At 41.7% G+C, this 18,074-nt stretch overlaps 1 protein-coding gene across 2 annotated transcripts in view; it reads right to left on the bottom strand.

The window, feature by feature from the left end:
• Window positions 1–7,399: 7,399 nt before the first annotated feature.
• RYK (receptor like tyrosine kinase) overlaps window positions 7,400–18,074 on the bottom strand; it is a 30,575-nt gene continuing 19,900 nt past the window's right edge. The window contains exons 8-15 of one of the 2 annotated variants that reach the window (XM_035133136.3): window positions 17,795–17,920; window positions 16,836–16,922; window positions 15,546–15,615; window positions 14,760–14,892; window positions 13,576–13,685; window positions 12,043–12,202; window positions 11,174–11,310; window positions 7,400–8,569 (exon numbers count right to left, since the gene is read on the bottom strand). In XM_035133136.3, the coding sequence (XP_034989027.1) occupies window positions 8,458–8,569; window positions 11,174–11,310; window positions 12,043–12,202; window positions 13,576–13,685; window positions 14,760–14,892; window positions 15,546–15,615; window positions 16,836–16,922; window positions 17,795–17,920 (935 nt within the window). In that variant the 3' untranslated portion in view covers window positions 7,400–8,457. Of the gene's footprint in view, window positions 8,570–11,173; window positions 11,311–12,042; window positions 12,203–13,575; window positions 13,686–14,759; window positions 14,893–15,545; window positions 15,616–16,835; window positions 16,923–17,794; window positions 17,930–18,074 lie in introns of both variants that reach the window. The other variant, XM_088670749.1, reaches the window with a different exon arrangement.

Raw genomic sequence — 18,074 nt, 5'->3', positions numbered from 1 at the left:
GATTTGGCTGTAGTCCCTGCTCACCTCAACCATGGTTTGCCCACTGGCAGCATGTGACCCTAAACCAGTCTCCTGCCAGTCCACAAAGCTTAAGTTGTGATAAAAGTTTGGTCTGTTTTACTTCTAAGGGGGGAAAGGCAACAAATCTTGATGTATTTGGTAATGTTTTTTATTCCCGTGTCATGCACTGTTTGGGAAGTCAAACAGGCATTGCCAATGTGTCTCTTAGGAGCACAGACCTGTGTGAGAAGGGTCACAGCTTAGTGGTACATCTGCTTTGCATGCAGATGATCCCAAACTCAATCCCTGGCATCTCCAGTTATGGCTTGGAAAGACTTTGCCTGAAACCCCAGAGTGTCTGCCAGCAAATAACTGAGCTACATAGACCATTGAGTATGTACATAATGCAGCTTCCCGTGTGTCTTATGCCACGTCACACCATTTATCCATCTGGTCCAGTCTTGTCCACTCTGTCTCACAGTAGCTCTCTGGGGTTTCAGAACAAAAGATCTCTTTTTAAGGGATCTTTCAGGAAGTAATTTGTTGCTGTTCCAGCCTGCCCCCCCCCCAAACTGATGATATACCACCAAAGTGCAAAACCTTGACTGTTAAATCATGTCAACTTACCGGTATTTGTAGAGCCTGATAATTCATAAGTGAGTTGGATTTTTCCAGCCCTTAGACTAGAGGCTGCATAATAGAGAGGCCCTCCACAATACTAGGCTAATAATGTCGCTTTTATTTCAATGTGGGGAAAAGCAGAGATAAGAAAGGCTGCAGAAACGTTTGGTCACCTTGGTCTATGAATGGCTACTAGTCATGATGGCTACATAGAATGCTATGGATACAATTGGATTTTTGAGAGTCATGGGCATCACTGCTTCTGGTAACGTCTTCCCACCTTCCCTGGATCAGCCACCTGCCTGACAGATATGGGCAAAAAACTGGATCTAGAAGTATTAACCTGAACCTTGAAAAGCACATAGAGCTGAAAGGGGACATGGGGAAGTGTTGCTCTTTCAACTTCCTCCTTCAGCTCTATGGACTTTTCAAGGGAGAAGAGAGTAACCATCCCCACCACCTCAGGACCAAGGGGGAAAGTGAGTGGTGGGCAACTCAATGGCTTTGTGAGTTCCGGGGAAGACCTCAAAGGTGTTGTGGTGCCCACAAGCACCATCTGGCAACTCATGCAATGTGCCAAGGAATACCAATTGCTGGGGAGCAACTGCTAAAGCTTATGGTCTTCACATCCCACTTTTTAAGTTTCTTTGTGGCATCTGGCTGACTAGCAGAAACAACATTAGACTAGATGGGCGGTCGGGCTGACCCAGCATGAGCCAGGCTACTTGCCACTAGCTGATCAGCCTTGTGTTCATCTGGCGGCCTAGGTGGAGCTGGGTTAACTACACACACAAAACCCTTTCCCCATATTTGTCCCGATTCATGCTGTTTTTGCAAAACCCAGCACTCTGGAGTTCTGAATCCGTTATTGCCAGTGCTGTGGCCTGTGAGTCATCATTTGAGATAAGGACAACTTGTTTTTAACAAGCACTCCCTGATTTTTGCTTATTGGTAAGATTTGGAAGTAGCTGCTCATGAGAAATTGGCAGCAGGGAAAATTTAGCCAGGAAACAAGCAGAAAACCGTGTTTTGCTCAAATGACTAAGAAAACAGAAAAACACAAAACCATTCCAAATGGTGCTACGTCCTGAGATGCAGAACAAATCTTCAATACAGAATCAGAACTATGGTGTCTATGTGCCCTACATTACGAGGCTGAGGCTGGCAATTTGTTCACCCGCTACACTGCAACCCACCTGCACAGTTCCACATCCGCACACCTTCTTACCATCTTGTGGGCATCTCAGTAGTACAATGACCACATACAGTGAGGGGGGGGAAAGTATTTGATCCCCTGCTAAAATTTGCCCGTTTGCCCTCTGACGAAGAAGTGACCAGTCCATAATTTTAATGGTAGGTTTATTGTAGATGTGAGACAGAATAACAACAGGAAAAACCCCAGAAACCCAGAAGACAAAAGTCACGAGATTGATGTGCATTATAATGAGTGAAAGAAGTATTTGATCCCCTTTCAACCAGACAGATGTCAGGCTACCTGGTATCTTCACTGTATGTAATGAGCTGAGATTAGAAGCACCTGCTGTAAGGGAGAGGTTTTACCTGTAATCCCAGCTCATTACAGTACCTGTACAAAAGACACCTGTCGACAGAAGCAATCAATCCAGCAGATTCCAAAGTAGCCACCATGACCAAGACCAAAGAGCTGTCCAAGGATGTCAGGGACAAGATTGTAGACCTGCACAAGGCTGGACTGGGCTACAAGACTTTTGCTAAGTAGCTGGGTGAGAAGGTGACAACAGTTGGTGCAATAATTTGCAAATGGAAGAAACACAAAATAACTGTCAACCTCCCTCGGCAGCAAGATCTCATAGTCACCATGAAAACAGTTGGTAACACACTACGCTGTGAAGGACTGAGATCTTGCAGAGTCTGCAAGGTCCCCTTGCTCAAGAAAGCACATGTACAGGCCCGTTTGAAGTTTGCCAATGCACATCTGAATGACCTAGAGGAGAACTGAGTGAAAGCGTTATGGTAAGATGAGACCAACGAGGGTTTTGCCACCAAGTACTAAGTCATCTTTTGTAAAGGGATCAAATACTTATTTCACTTATTAGAATGCACATCAATCTCTGATTTGTCTTCTGGGTTTTCTGGGGATTTTCCTGTTGTTATTCTGTCTCTCACAGCTACAATAAACCTACCATTAAAATTATGGACTGATCATTTCTTCATCAGAAGGCAAACGGGCAAATTTAGCAGGGGATCAAATACTTCCTGCCCCCCTTTCTGAAATGCATCACTGCTCATTTATATGTATAATGCAGTTTTCTATAATTTAAGTACGGTAGCAATGCATCAAACTATAGTGGAGATTACAAGTAGGTGACCTGTGAACCTACTAAAGGTACAATACAAACCCCCGGGAGCTGGAGGGAGCTCTGCCAGTTTCTGCTGGTATGGAAATCTTTGTGGAAGTGCTACCAACAGAACAATTCTTAGGGAAGGAGGTTGCCTTTATACTAGGTAAAAAATGAGGTATATTATTGCATTTTCAACTCTGCAACAAATCACCCCCTTAAGAGTATCCCAATATTCCCAACTCACTAAGAATTGATTGCAATCTAAACAAAATTCAGGTTGTGGAGAATTTGGACTGCTACTTATTAGTGTAGTATAATCAACACACCAGGCATTGCAGCCTTACTGAGCTGTACATGAATCTGAACACAAAAAGATAATCGTCAGGGGTTTTCTGAAAAGGTGTCAATAAAAAGGGAGTTTGAAATGGCCTAAATGTGGGCATCTTAGACTAAGGGAGGAAGGGCTGGTACCGTCTTTTACCCAAGGTCTGCCCCAGAGACAATGATGAGGCAGTGGCTGGAGTTAAGTGCACATCCACATGGGGCAATAAAGTAGTTGTAGCTGGAATCAAAACCTTAGTTTCAGTAATACTTGGTTAATAGCAGGTTCATGGCAAGGGGGGGTGATGGGGGCGGGGCACCCCGGGTTCCACTTGGGGTGTGTGTGACACTCAGCACCCCCCGCAATGCCCAAGCCAAGCCCCAGCACCCAGTAAAAAGTGCGTGCCAACGGCTTGCTCGCAAACCTGCTTGGCACGCGCTTTCCCTCTTCCGGCTGGAGCAGAGGCAAGGGCTGTCAGTGTTGCTTCACAGTGCACATGCGTCATTACGCATGTGTCGTGCGTCGGGACACTGCACATGCACGCTAAGACGCGGCACTGCAACAAACCCTGTGAGCAAGCCGCAGAGCGAGGCAGCCTCGCTCCGCGGCTTGCTCATGGGGTTTGCCACACCGCCGCGTTGTAGCGCTCTGTAGCACACATGCTTCGTGCGCCACGACACACGAGTGCTACAGACAACCCTGCCCCCCCGGGGGGGGATGCCTTCAGGTATGCCGCCCTGGGTGGCCAAGCAGCTCCGTTCACCAGTGGTAAATAGAAATCAGTATCTCCCATACATCATGGATCAATTGGTTCACATTTGGAGAGCAACAAAAACACTCTCAAGCTACCTCTCATAAGCTCTTAACCTGCTTTGTAGCCTCTCCCAACAGCATTTGCCAATTATATGCCCTATGTCCTAGCACAGCATGCAGTTAAATATTTTTGCTATTTGACAGCTTAATTCAAAGCTAGTCTCACTTGACTTCAGTTGTGATATTTCTTTTTTGCTCATCCTTCACATCAGACCTTTGGGATCTCATTTTTCTTTCAGCACCTTTCTGGATGTCTTATTAAAACTAGAATAAACTCTTCTATCATGTTCAGACTGTACCAGCCAATTTGCTTCAGGTATTAAAATCAAAGGCATAAATCAACAATGAGAGGAGTTTACCAATTACAGATTGGACTTCTCATTTAAGTTGACTGGATGCCATTGTGAGAACTGCCAGAAATGGATTGTGCAATTTTCATGTACATAATTCATTCTCAAGAAGCATTGCTGCCCTGGAGCTAGAACTAACCACGTAGGATGGAATTTTTCAGAAGTGCTTAATGTTGGCCTAGGTCCATTTCTATTAAAGGCAATAGAAAAATATGTTGACTAGAGCTTTAGATGAGCATTCATTACTCTGGAAAACCACAAATTGCAAATGCTCTCAGATGTATTAGGCTTATAAAGCACAAATTAACTTAATGCAGCTTCTGATCTGGATCCTTGTTCATAGTACATGAAGTAAAACCATTATAGATCTATGTGCTCCATCTCTCTCCTGCTGTTCAGTGAATTTTGTTCTACAACCCTGCTATACCACAACAAATGTACAAAATCAGAATATATTCCATTGCAATTACAAAGTATAGGACTCCTCCTTGTCTTCCGGATTAAAGGATTCCAAAAAGAGAGGCTGCTTCCTTCAGATGAAGGAAATGTTTGCGCCTAGGAGGTGAATTTGCCCCCTCCTGAAGGGCAGTCCTAGGTAATTATGCTGGGGGCTTTTGTTCTGATCTGTGGTTCTTTGGCACGTGCTGCATATCAGGACAAAGGATTAAGAGACAAGATGTTGGTCAGGCTCCTGTTCCAGTAAGATGTTGATCAGGCTCCTGTTCCAGTTGAAAGCCAATCAGAAGCTATAGCAGGACTTGGGAATCTGTGGACCCTCCAGTTTTTGTTGGACAACAACTTCGATCACTCCAAAGTGCTTTGTTGCTCTGTATAAGAATAGTCCATATGTAGCCCAGGTTCTGTGCTATTGGTCTGGTTGCAAGTTTGAGTTTCCAAAGCAGGTGTTTTTGTAGCTCTCAACTCCGTTACAATTTCAGCTGCCAGAGCGTCTTTCAATTTTCTGACGAGGTTTGAAATGACTGCTGAATTATTTTGTTGCTGTTCTTTGTTGTGTTGTATCAGCATAAGATACCTCTGTTGTTTGTTGTTGCTGTATAGTAGTATTGGCAAGTAAACCATCTTGCTGATTCAATATAGTTACGGGCTCATCCACAGGTCAAGGGACAGGTCCCTATGCACAAGTCCAGGAGGTTTTTCGTTTGCCCAGCTGCTTTGGCCAGGAAAACCACGTTTACTGCTGAATTGTAACAAATGTCACTCAGGTTGTCTGCAGATTGACATTTGTTCCGATTCAGCAGTTAACAGTGAGTTTTCCTGGAGAAAGTGATGGACCAAATGAAAACAAAAAAGAACCCCAGACCTCAGCCTAGAAATCATGAGCAAAACAGAATAAAACACTGACCAAACCAAAGTGTGGATGAGCCCTGTCTCTTGTTTGATGGTGCTGTATTTCGTTGGGTGTAATACTGGTCTTCGGCCAGTGGTGGCAGCAGACATTACTGTAGCACACTGCTTGACCCATAGGTGGCAGTACAGTGTTGATAATGCAGTCCCTGTGGCAGCAGCAAGTTATTTGGCTGAAATGCATCCCTTTGGCTGGTGGTTGGAGGATAGGGTTGTAATACCCAAAGTGCCTGAATTGGTAGCAGCTGACCACCAGGAAGAGTAATAAGCAGTGTAATAGTGTTTGCTTTCCCCAACGCCCAATATTGTGAGGTGTCAATCTGCGGTGCCCCTCCCCTTTTTTGTTTGCTTTCTCTAGGTATGTGTGGAAAGAGTGCTGTGCCAAAATTTATCACATTTGTTTTCCACTTAGTTTGATGTTTCTCCAGCGCCATTCTAGCATGGGCACCACTAATACAGTCGTACCTTAGAAGTCGAATGGAATCCATTCCGGAGGTCCGTTCGACTTCCAAAATGTTCGGAAACCAAAGCGCAGCTTCTGATTAGCAGCATGAAGCTCCTGCAGCCAACTGGAAGCCGTGGAACCCCTGTTGGACGTTCGGCTTCCAAAAATAGTTCGCAAACTGGAACTGGTTTGCAGCGTTTGGGAGCCAAAACTTGTGAGAACTAAGCTGTTCAAAAACCAAGGTACGACTGTATAGGAAATTTGAAAGAAAGGTTAACTGAAGATGATTCACCAAGTAAACACTCTGACCATTAGACACTGGAGAAAAAGTAAACGTGCATAAGGGGAGGGCGGAACAGCAGGACAATACTGCTGGTCCTGCAAGCTTTTCTGTGCAGTGGCACAGCACAGACTGAACAGTTTGACCAGCCTCATTTGGGTAGTTGTTTCATAATAGCGATGATTTATCCATAACAGTCTACAGTTTTAAAGTTTGTCCATCTGTGCCATGTGACTGCAAGCCTTTCAAACAAAAGGCAGAGGTTATTTATATTGCATATTCCTGCGTATAAGACTACTTTTTAACCCAGGAAAATCTTCTCAAGTCGTGGGTAGTCTTATACGCTGGGTCGTATTTCTTATACGGCGACTATATCCCAAACTCTATATTTTAACTGGAAGAGTTGGGGGTCGTCTTATACGCCCAGTCGTCTTATACGCCGGAATATGCAGTATATGACAAAATACTTGAGTCAGCAATCAGCATACGTTAACTCTGTAGGCATAATGAATCAGTATAGGTTCATAGAAATAACATTACAGTCATACCTCGGTTTAAGTACACCTCGGTTTGAGTATTTTCAGTTTAAGTACTCCACGGACCCGTCTGGAACAGATTAATCCACTTTCCATTACTTTCAATGGAAAAGTTCGCTTCAGGTTAAGTATGCTTCAGGTTAAGTACAGACTTCCGGAACCAATTGTGTTTGTAAACCAAGGTACCACTGTACTCATTATCTGTGATGGCTTCTATGCTCAAGAGATGATCCAAGTGGCTTTACAGCCATCCCCAGAATTTGCATCAAGTGCTGATTAATGCATAATCACATGGTAAGCTTGATACAACCCCACAGTATCAGGGATGAAGTTTCTCATTAACTCATAATATACAGATATTTTTACTCTTCAAATGCAGATTTACAAATATATTTATATATTTAATTCCTTTTCAGGTCATAAAAAAACCTAAACACATAAGCCAGTACCTTTTTAACAAGAAAATCTGCATTCTACAGTCCGAGGTGAAATCCTCCTAATAGAGGGCTGCTTTGGCACTTCTCTGAAGGCCTCTAGCACTTTTATTTTTTTCCATAAAATTTATATACCGCTTGATTGCAGAAAAAACAAACCTCTAAGCGGTTTAAGCCTTGTAACGTGAGGCTCCATTTTACTCTTGAGGTAAACTGGAAACAGCTTTGCAGAACTGTCTGTCACTTTTAAAAGGGGAATAATGTATCTTGGAGGTAAGCTCCCCCCCCCCAAAGAAACCATTGTTTAAGAATGTGATTAAAACATAATAAAAAGGCCACTTGTGGTTCCAACCATATTGTGCTGTCGTCTTTAAAGAAAAGCAATTGATACTTAAAAATAAAAAGGCTATTCCAACTACAAACCTGAACACCAAAACCAGTCAAGTCATTTTAAATAGTTTAAGCTGCAGCACACTTAAGTCTTTTTTGGGGTGTGGGGGAAGGAGGAATTCTTTTTGCCACTTTAGATTTTTACACAAATGCCCACATACATCGGTTCAAGCACCTATGAAATTAAGCTTGCATCTTCTTTAACAGTGCCAAAAATTTGTCCAATTCACATTCCAGGCTCTTATACTTACGTTTCAGGTTGGGAAATTAAAATGTCTTATTTCCACTTAAGTGACATGGAGAATAAAATCTAACCTTACAAAAAACACCAGACTGCTTTATTAAGGCACAGTGATTTTGGAAGAAGGAAATCTTCTAGTTAGTGTCTCTGTTTCACACACAGGCTCCCTGATCCTACTCACATTATGTGAAAAATCCACTGAAATCAGTGAGGCCTACTTCCAAATAATGTGTTTTAGATAGACGTTATAGTGTATATAAATAGATGCAAACGCCACATTTCACTGTTCCATGGGCACAGCGTCCCTTTCCAAGTAGAGCAGAGTGTATATGCCTGGCATCAGACATAAGCTCCCAATGCTGCATGGAATTCGGTGAGGCACTGCACCAGCTGCTGGAATTTAGGTCTCTCCTCAGGGTCCAGTGCCCAGCAGCAAGCCATCACAGCAAATCTGGATGATAAAGAAAAAGCAATCAAAGGTAAGTAAGACCGTCTGCCGCAGATTTAATAATAGAGTAATCATTTCTTATTTATATGCCATCCATCTGACTTGGTTACTGCAGTCACTCTGGGCGGCTTCCAACAAATTAACACACAGTAAGTTAAGTATTAAAAGAGTGTGGTGATATTTTCATCCCCTGCCACACACTTTCATGTGTGGTAAATATATGAGACCTTAGCAATGAGGAAAGTATTTCACATTTTCAACTGGGTGAAAATTAGAAATCTATGGCAAGCGACATCAAGTGAAGATGCTCCCCAAATCAATAGCTCATAAAATGAGGGGGGGGAGTAAGTTTGCCCGTTTGCCCTCAGACGAAGAAATGACCAGTCCATAATTTTAATGGTAGGCTTATTGTAGCTGTGAGAAACAGACTAACAACAGGGAAAACCCCAGAAACCCAAAGACAAAAGTCAGCGATTGATGTGCATTCTAATGAGTGAAATAAGTATTTGATCCCTTTGTAAAATATGACTTAGTACCTGGTGGCAAAACCCTTGTTGGCAATTACAGAGGTCAGACGTTTCTTGGAGGTGGCCACCAGGTTTGCACACATATCAGGAGGTATTTTGTCCCACTCCTCTACAAGTCAGTAAGATTTCGAGGCTGATGTGTAGCTACTCGAACCTTCAGCTCCAAGTCCCCCTCCATGTCCGACGGTGGGGATGGTGTTCTTGGGGCCGTAGGCAGCATTCCTCCTCCAAACACGGCAAGTTGAGTTGATGCCAAAGAGTTCAATTTTGGTCTCATCTGACCACAACACTTTCACCCAGTTCTCCTTTGGGTCATTCAGATGTCCATTGGCAAACTGCAGACGGGCCTGTACATGTGCTGTTTTGAGCAAGGGGACCTTGCGGGCTCTGGAAGGTCTCAGTCCTTCACGGCGTAGTGCATTACCAACTGTTTTCATGGTGACTATGGGATCTTGCTGCCGAAGGAGGTTGACAGTTATTTTGTGTTTCTTCCATTTGCAAATTATTGCACCAACTGTTGTCACCTTCTCACCAAGCTACTTGGCAATAGTCTTGCAGCCCAGTCCAGCCTTGTGCAGGTCTACAATCTTGTCCCTGACATCCTTGGACAGCTCTTTGGTCTTGGTGGCTACTTTGGAATCTGCTGGATTGATTGCTTCTGTCGACAGGTGTCTTTTGTACAGGTACTGTAACGAGCTGGGATTACAGGTAAAACCTCTCCCTTACAGCAGGTGCTTCTAATCTCAGCTCATTACATACAGTGAAGATACCAGGTAGCCTGACATCTGTCTGGTTGAAAGGGGATCAAATACTTCTTTCACTCATTAGAATGCACATCAATCTCGTGACTTTTGTCTTCTGGGTTTCTGGGGTTTTCCTGTTGTTATTCTGTCTCCCACAGCTACAATAAACCTACCATTAAAATTATGGACTGGTCATTTCTTCGTCACAGGGCAAATTTAGCAGGGGATCAAATACTTTCCCCCCTCACTGTAGCTGAAGTTACCTTTTAAAGAACACACCTTATCTTCCCTGTTTTTTTCAGATTTCTTTTCCAAATTTATATACTTCAAAATATTTAAAGTATTTACAGTTTTTGTGATATATTTAATATCCATTTTAAATTTATGTGTTTTGGTAGATAATATATGCTCATAGCAAACTAACTTTAGCACAGCCTTAAAAATGAAAGACAGTGGGCAGAAACTGAACCAGGATAGGAGTCTATTGATGAAGTTTTGCTTCAGCGCAGAACAGGCTCAAAATTTAAGCCTCAAATGGTCAGATTAGTAGTTTTTGAGGGTTACTAAATAAGAAACTATAATGATTTCTCAGAAGATATAGTGCTACGTATGTGCATGTATGCATGAATGATTTTTGTTAATGTAAAATTACATGCAACTTCACAACCTTCCTCTTAAAAGCAGCCCCAACTCCTAACAGAGTAGTTCCAAGGAGTATGATAAAAAAAGAACCTGAAACACCACTATCATCAGTATGGGTCAATTTAAGACTGAAATTAACTGCTTATGTCCCCAAAAGAAGGAACCATGAAGTAGTGACAAAGCACTTCAGCAATGAATGGAGGGATAGAACTTTATTCCATAGCAACAGAACAAGTGGAACAGGAACTGCAGACTACTACGTCGTCAGCCACAGTAATCTGTACCACACATATAAGAAACAGGAAATATTCTCCACCTATTCAGATGTTCCCCATGTGGTCCTCACTGAGTCAAGAGTATGAGTTGCACTTTACTGCATGTATCTAATGTCATTCTTTTGATCGCTTTTGAGGACTTCACTAATCACACCATATTTCCCATTCTTCAAGACACAGAGGGATAAAAATGCCAACATACAGGCAACTTCCCATTTATGAGCATCCAATTGATGTCTTACCACGCACATGCGCACCGTGCTGAACCCTACTATACCAAATGAAGTCCAATTAATGTAGAATGTATAATCCTTTCAAACACAGCAGTTCTTATTAGTTCGCATTGACTAATCATAGACATTATTTTCCACCTACATACACAATCTTAAGAATTACTATGCAACTCTAACAGTCACTTACAATTCATCAGGACAGTTGATTGGCTGAGCTATCCTGTATCCATCTTTTAGATAGGCTGCCATCTCAAAGGGGTCGATATCTACATATGGGGTTTGTCCCAAAGTCATCAATTCCCATAAGGTTACTCCAAAAGACCACTGAAAAGCGTATCACATATAATAACTGGTTAGGTTTTAAGGACGTTTCACATTTCTTTCAAACGAGCATCAGTTTCTTGCAAATAAGGGGCTCAGTCCATCTTTCATTTCAAATAAAGCTTGAAAACAAACAAATGTAAATTGCTGTGGTGTAAAATAGCCTATTAAACCCACTAATAGTTACCAGAGGTATCTGTGTCACTGCTTTTACTCAGGTATGACTCCAAAATACAAAACATGTGTGCTTGATGTCTCAATATGAATTGCACATATTTTTAAAGGATTCAACACGTGGTTTCCTACTATCATGCCACTAAACTCCCGTGGTCATACCTGGAGTAGGCCTACTGGATATCACTCCCAGTTCTATTAGCCTCAAATTTCTTTTTCTACAATCTCAACTTATTAAAACGAATACTAGAATATTCAGTGTGGGTTTGCTGTTTATCCAAGGACTGCCTACCTAACAACTCCAATTGCTGTTTTAATTCAAAAATCTACTGGAGGAATTCCACATCATCCAATTGTTCAATCAAGGCAAGCATTCTGACTTGCAGGACAGAACAATTCCCACATCTCCTCTCCTCACTTGCTGTTCTGGGATTCTCCTGACTGCCCCACCAGAGCCAATCTTGGGGGTTGGGGGGGGGAGGAGGGAGGAAGCCGAAGCCTGATGGCACTTAACAGCTGATTCCTGCCATGTTTTCGTTTTGCTACTGTATCTTAACTTACCACATCACTAGCACCGGAAAACTCATTGTTAACCAAACTTTCAAGAGCCATCCACCGCACTGGCCTGTTTTCATTGTCTCCGAGGCAATGATAATCCATGGGAAATAGATCTCTGGACAGGGCATTGTCTGTAATCTTCACCTGAAGTGCATCATCAATGCTGTATATTAAAATATACACAGACAACCACTTAGATGGGCAAGTTGAGCTCTTTACAGTCATATTATGTCATGTTTGCAGCACTACCTAGGACAGTGATACTCAGGAAATGACAAGGCATTTTTAGACATACTCTAGCCTACTATGCCTAGTGCAAAAACAATTTGTAGTAAGACATGTATCAAGAACCTTGATGTCATTTTAAAGTGTTTTAAAGTGGTTTTTTACGGACTGCATATTGGTAGTGTGATACCTTCCTATTTCATTGCTCCATTTGTCAGTCAAAATATAGAATAACAGCATGTGCATGAATGTAGCCTATTGCCAACCACTAACTACAGTGGTACCTCGACTTACGAACGACTTGACAACCAAATTTTTCAACTCACAAATGGGGGTAATGGCCACACGCTTACAAATGTCTCGACATCCGGAAAAAAACACGGTTACAAATTTTTAGATAGGGTTGCTTCGACTTACGAATTTTTCCGTTTACAATGCATTCCTATGGGAAATCGCGTTTCCAATGGCGTTTTTCGACTTACAAATTTTTCGACTTATGAAGGTGCCTTCGGAATGGATTAAATTTGTAAGTCAAGGCACCACTGTACTACAAATTCTTAATAAATAATGGAGAGATGCACAAAAATGGTATTGCATAAAGGCAACTGTGAAACTTAGCTTTCCCTATTAAGACAAGGGGGGTGAAGTTGGTATATTGGCAAATATTTTGAACTAGTAAGATGCCCGACTAGGACAGGTGCAGAGTGAGGGCTTGTAAGTTGCAAGTAGCTCGGGGGGGGGGGGGTTCCCAATCCCCATGGGGTTCTTGTCAGTGAGGGCTGGGCCATCCACTGGAGGGGTGGCTTTGCCATCAGTGCAACATCAGCCTCTTTATGTTCTCCAGGTGAGTGAATGGTTGGCCACAACCTCTTCCCTGCCCCTAGCACCCCTTATCTACAATATTTCAAGTATAGTTTCTGTTTCTTGTCACATTATATTGAGAGAAAACATTTGGAAATGGCTTTTTATGGAATAATGGCAAACAAAGACAACAATTCATTTGCATAAGCAACCTAAAACAACACAGTCATATTTTCCACAAATATGGTATGGAAGATGCTGGCTGATACCCACTAGGTTCTTCTAGTCAATTTCAGTGCTGTGGTACCTCATACTTTCTGGTGCTCTCTGCAGGCATTTCTTTATTATCCGGCACCTTAAAACATAACACTAGCTGTGCCAAACAGGTGCAGCTATCAGCTTGCAATGGGAAAGAGTGACTTGTACAGCGAATGGACAGAATACCAGTTAGAGGAACATTTTACATTGCCCCAACTGAGTGTCTTTAGCCCTTTACACTTCAGTACTTACACACAATTTCTAGCAGCCAGGTCTTTGTGAATGACCTCTCTTCGGGACAAGTAGCTCATTCCACAGGCAATCTGAATAGCCATATGTACAAGATCTTGTTGTGAAATTGCCTATAGAAATAGAGGTTATAATTATAAACCACCTTGAAATGAAAAGGTGGAGCTAATTTTTAAAAAATAAATATGCTTGAATAAAAAATGCTAGCTTAGTCATTTTTTGCTATCTGTCCAAAGTACAAGCTTTTCTTATTGTCAATTTCCCCTGAAAAACTGAGATCCAAAGAGGTTAAATTATTATTATTATTGTCCTTCCAATAAAATGAAAACTGCTGGTGCTTGTCCCAAAAGTCAGGCACGCCATATCTAATTTGCTTTCATAGTGGCAAAAACTAGAATTAACAAAATTTCTGCTGCATTTCCTGCTACCACTTCCGTGTGAAAGGAGAACAAAACCCTTTGTGTGTTAGGTGCAAGTCATTGTGATCTGCTCAGTTCTAGCTTTCACAAGGCACAGGAGTCTGATTATATGCACTGGGCACATAATTCAGCATCCTGAGATGCAGGAGTATGTTAACAAGCACATACTGTGAAGCTCTTCCTGCTAGATGACATCTACTGTGTCACAAGCCTCTTGTGATGGAATTAGTGTGTACAACAACATATGCTGGTGGCCCTCTGGAGAACAATGTGGCCCCTGAAAACACAAATGTTGGCTTTCCTAATCTGGGAAGCAGAAGAGATTAAGACAATTTTGAGAAGCTGCCCTAGCAGGACTGGAAATATTAGGATTACACCTGCTGTTTCAGCCTTCCCCTTGTTGTTACACTACTTTCCTATGTTTGTATTTAAGAAGCAACATGTATTTAAGCAGAAAATGAAACATTACAGCAAGTTGTTTTAAAATATTGTTACCATGTCTGTTTCCTTTGGCTCTACTGATGCGTTCACTGACCTGGTGTCCTCTGGATGTTTTGGACTGCAACTCCCATGAGCCTTGCGCTGGGGTCGAGGGGACTGCAGTCAAACACTTCTGGAGGGCACCAGGTTGGCAAAGGTTGTTCTACTGAACGAGTTTTTCATACCTATGAATCCCTTGGAAATTCACCATGATCTCGACAGTTTGAATTTTAATTAAATCTAAATTGGAGACCGACTATTTTATATTCTAGATTAGCCACTTCTTACCTGAGGATTGTTAGCTTCTACCAGTTTGCACTGTCGCAAAAACAGCTTGAGATTCCCCCAGTTCATATAAGGCAACAGTACCATTGGTTTTTCTCCTTCCTCTATACAAACGTGAGTAATAGGGAGCAGATTTCTGAAAGAAATATAGTTCTGGTTGGTTCTGGTGGTGGTGGGGATTCCATTAGCTGTTCAACCAACAGTCCCACAATTGTACAGTGGACCCTCGGGTTATGTTACGAACACAGCAAACCTGGAAGTGTGTACTTCCGGGTTTCACCCTGTGCGCATGCGCAGAAGCGCTCTTATCATGCCGTGCATATGCACAGAAGCGGCGCCTCTCGATGCAGACTCTTCAGGGTACATACAAACCCCCAGAACGAATTAAGTTTGTGTCCGGAGGGTCCACTGTACTGCACAATTACCACCATGTATCCCATTTCCTTGATTTATAATTTAGGAAAATGTATACCCCTTTTTTAAGTACAAATACTGCTCACAATCATAGCCAAATAGCTTTTTGCAATTGCATTATAGGCCAAATTCATTATTTGAGAATTCTTGAATTAAGCATATGCAAAGTACTCTTCAATTCCAGTCACCTTCAAGTTTGCACTTTGCCTGACTGAAGATGGCTCACATGAAGACTAAAACTGAAGTGTTTTTGCAGAAGTAATAATTAATAACTGTTCTCAATAGACTGTTGTGAAACTAAACCTTAGGTGATAAACCATCAAATTCCCAAACACAAATGAAAACAACTTTGCTTTCATTTTAAAGAGTGCTGACCTGTGATGAAGACCTCTGAGTTTACAGCTTTCTGTTAACATCATTGTCACTTGAACTTCTGAGGCCTGATCTAAAAAGCCAAAAGCTTGTTAGAGCAAATTTGCATTAGGAAAAAAAGGGGGGGGGAAGCAAAGGGAAAAAAGCAAAGCTAAGACAGACACACATAAAATTCAAAATCCTCAAATAGCAAAATCACATACTAAAATATTAAACATTCTTGATGAACAGGATCCAGACCAAGTTAATTGCATTAAAAATCCTACTGAAATCAATGGGATTTTAAGTTAGACTTTGTGAACTAGGTCCCACCACTTTCAATAGGACTTAAGCATGAGTCACATAGCTTAAGATGAAATCGACAAAATGTTGCAGTGTTGTGGGTAAAAAGGAAAAGGCTGTAACAGTCCCTTTTAAGAGATTGTGGGGAGAGATCACAGAGAGGAACATATGAAGCTGCCTTATACCGGGTTAGAACAACAATCCACCTAGCTCACAAACTCTTTGTTATGGCCAGTAGTACCTCTCCAAGGTCTTTCCCTCAGCCTTGATACGCCAAATCTTTTAAAGAGATGCCAGAATCTGGACTTGGGAACCTGTGTTCTGCCACTGTCTGTGGTTACTAAATCTTTATAATAAACTTGAGACAGTGGCTTGCCTTCCTTGTCCTTCCACAAAACTTCTGAGGGGACTGAGATGAGGGGCCATGAGATGAAAGCTTCATGTGAAAAAGGACCAGTGAATTCTGGCAATCAGCTGAACACTGAAAATAGTTCACTCATTTTTAAATGCTGGGACCTGTAATTTCCTCTCTCCTCGGAGCTATGAACTTCATATTCTACACTAGACAAAAATTAGCTAGTGCTACGGTCCCTCTTTACTTACCATTCAGGCCTTTTTTCTTTCCCGTGTCCTCTTTTATCTCCCAAGCTGCAGAGCTAACCTACTTCACTATGGAGTAGTCTCCCCCAACCATATATTTCCCCAAGGCTCAATGGAAGCCAACCGTCTTCCAAGTATGTACTAGCTCACCAAACCAGCCCCTCGTTACTTCTTAGGGGGTCTCCATGTTTGGTTCAAAATGCATACCTGAAATATACATACCAAATTCAATAGACTGAAGCCAGAGACAGAAAAATTACTAGAATGCGACTTGTTGGAATTCTTCGATTGTGGAAGAGGCTTTGCCCGGACATTCATTTTTCAATACATCTAAGAAAGAACTATTTTGCAGAAGCAATGACTATCCTATAACCTGCCTAAAGCTGAACAAAAGTCATGCTGAAAGCCTACCTTTTACTGTTTTAACAAACATCTGCTTTTCTTTAGTAGGGTCTTTTTCTTCTATTAGCATTCCATGGAAAATTCGACCAAATGTGCCTGAGGATGAGAGCAATGAACGAAGAAAATGAGGTCAACAGAAATTTGTACACACATTCAATAAATCAACAGTGAAGGGAAATCAAGGTTAGCAGTGGACTCTCCTCTTGTGAAACTTCACATCCATCCATGGCCTCTTTGTTCAGCATTTCATCAACCTTTTTGTAGCTGGCACTTGAACCATTATTTGCCAATCTAATTTAGAGGAGTTCAAAGGGAGATTGCCAACATAAGCAACAGAAGTTTTAACATCTTCGTGAAACCCTCTTTTGCTAACATTGTGGATTAGTAAGCTTACCTGTAAAAATTTTGCTCATAGATTAGTAGAGAAACTGATCAAACCTTAAAAAATATGCTAGTTTACAAGACTGACCAGAAGGATTAGGCAAAAATAAAACAAGGCCCTGTTCCCCCCCCCCGTTTAGTTTCATTAAGCACCTTACCAAGATTTCAGAGCAATAAGATGTATCGTCAGAAATGTTTTGAGATATAGTTGCCCAATTCAATTTCCCCATAATATTCCCTATACCCAGGATAGTTAAGCAGCAATGAAAATGGTATGCTTTTCAAAAACAATATGGATAAAATCATTATGCACAAAACATAACCCTACACATCTAACCTCTTAAAAATGGAATTGCACACTTATCAGACAAATTAGTCTAGATCAGATATAATGGCCGAACCATTGTTAGACATCATTGTTAGAAACATGCCCAATTTTTTGTTACCTATTTAAACAATCCACCCTACTTATAACTACCACCAGTCATTTGAGGTATCAACAATCCACAGAAAAGGCCAAGAAAAATGAAAAGCATATCATCTGATTGATTGCATATTGACACATATGAGGAACTGTTTACTCGTACCTTCTTGAAGAACATCTTTTAATGTTATCCTCTCTCTGGAGATTGCTATGTCCTTTACTTTAGCCTTTGCCTCCATCAACGTTACACTTTTAAGGTCATTCTTCTCTATTCGTAAAGTAGGATAACCTGAGGAGCCAGCAGATCCAAACAATACCAATATAAATACCAAATGTAAATAGGAGTATTCATCATTATCTAGAGAGGAAAGTATGCTGCAAATAAAACATGCAGGAAAAGAAACCTATGGCCCTGGATAGTACCTTTTAAGTATTTAATGTTT

The sequence above is a fragment of the Zootoca vivipara genome, chromosome 5, assembly GCF_965207765.1.
Source record: "Zootoca vivipara chromosome 5, rZooViv2.hap1.1, whole genome shotgun sequence".
Lineage (NCBI taxonomy): Eukaryota > Metazoa > Chordata > Lepidosauria > Squamata > Lacertidae > Zootoca > Zootoca vivipara.
This window is presented reverse-complemented; position numbering and strand designations above follow the sequence as displayed.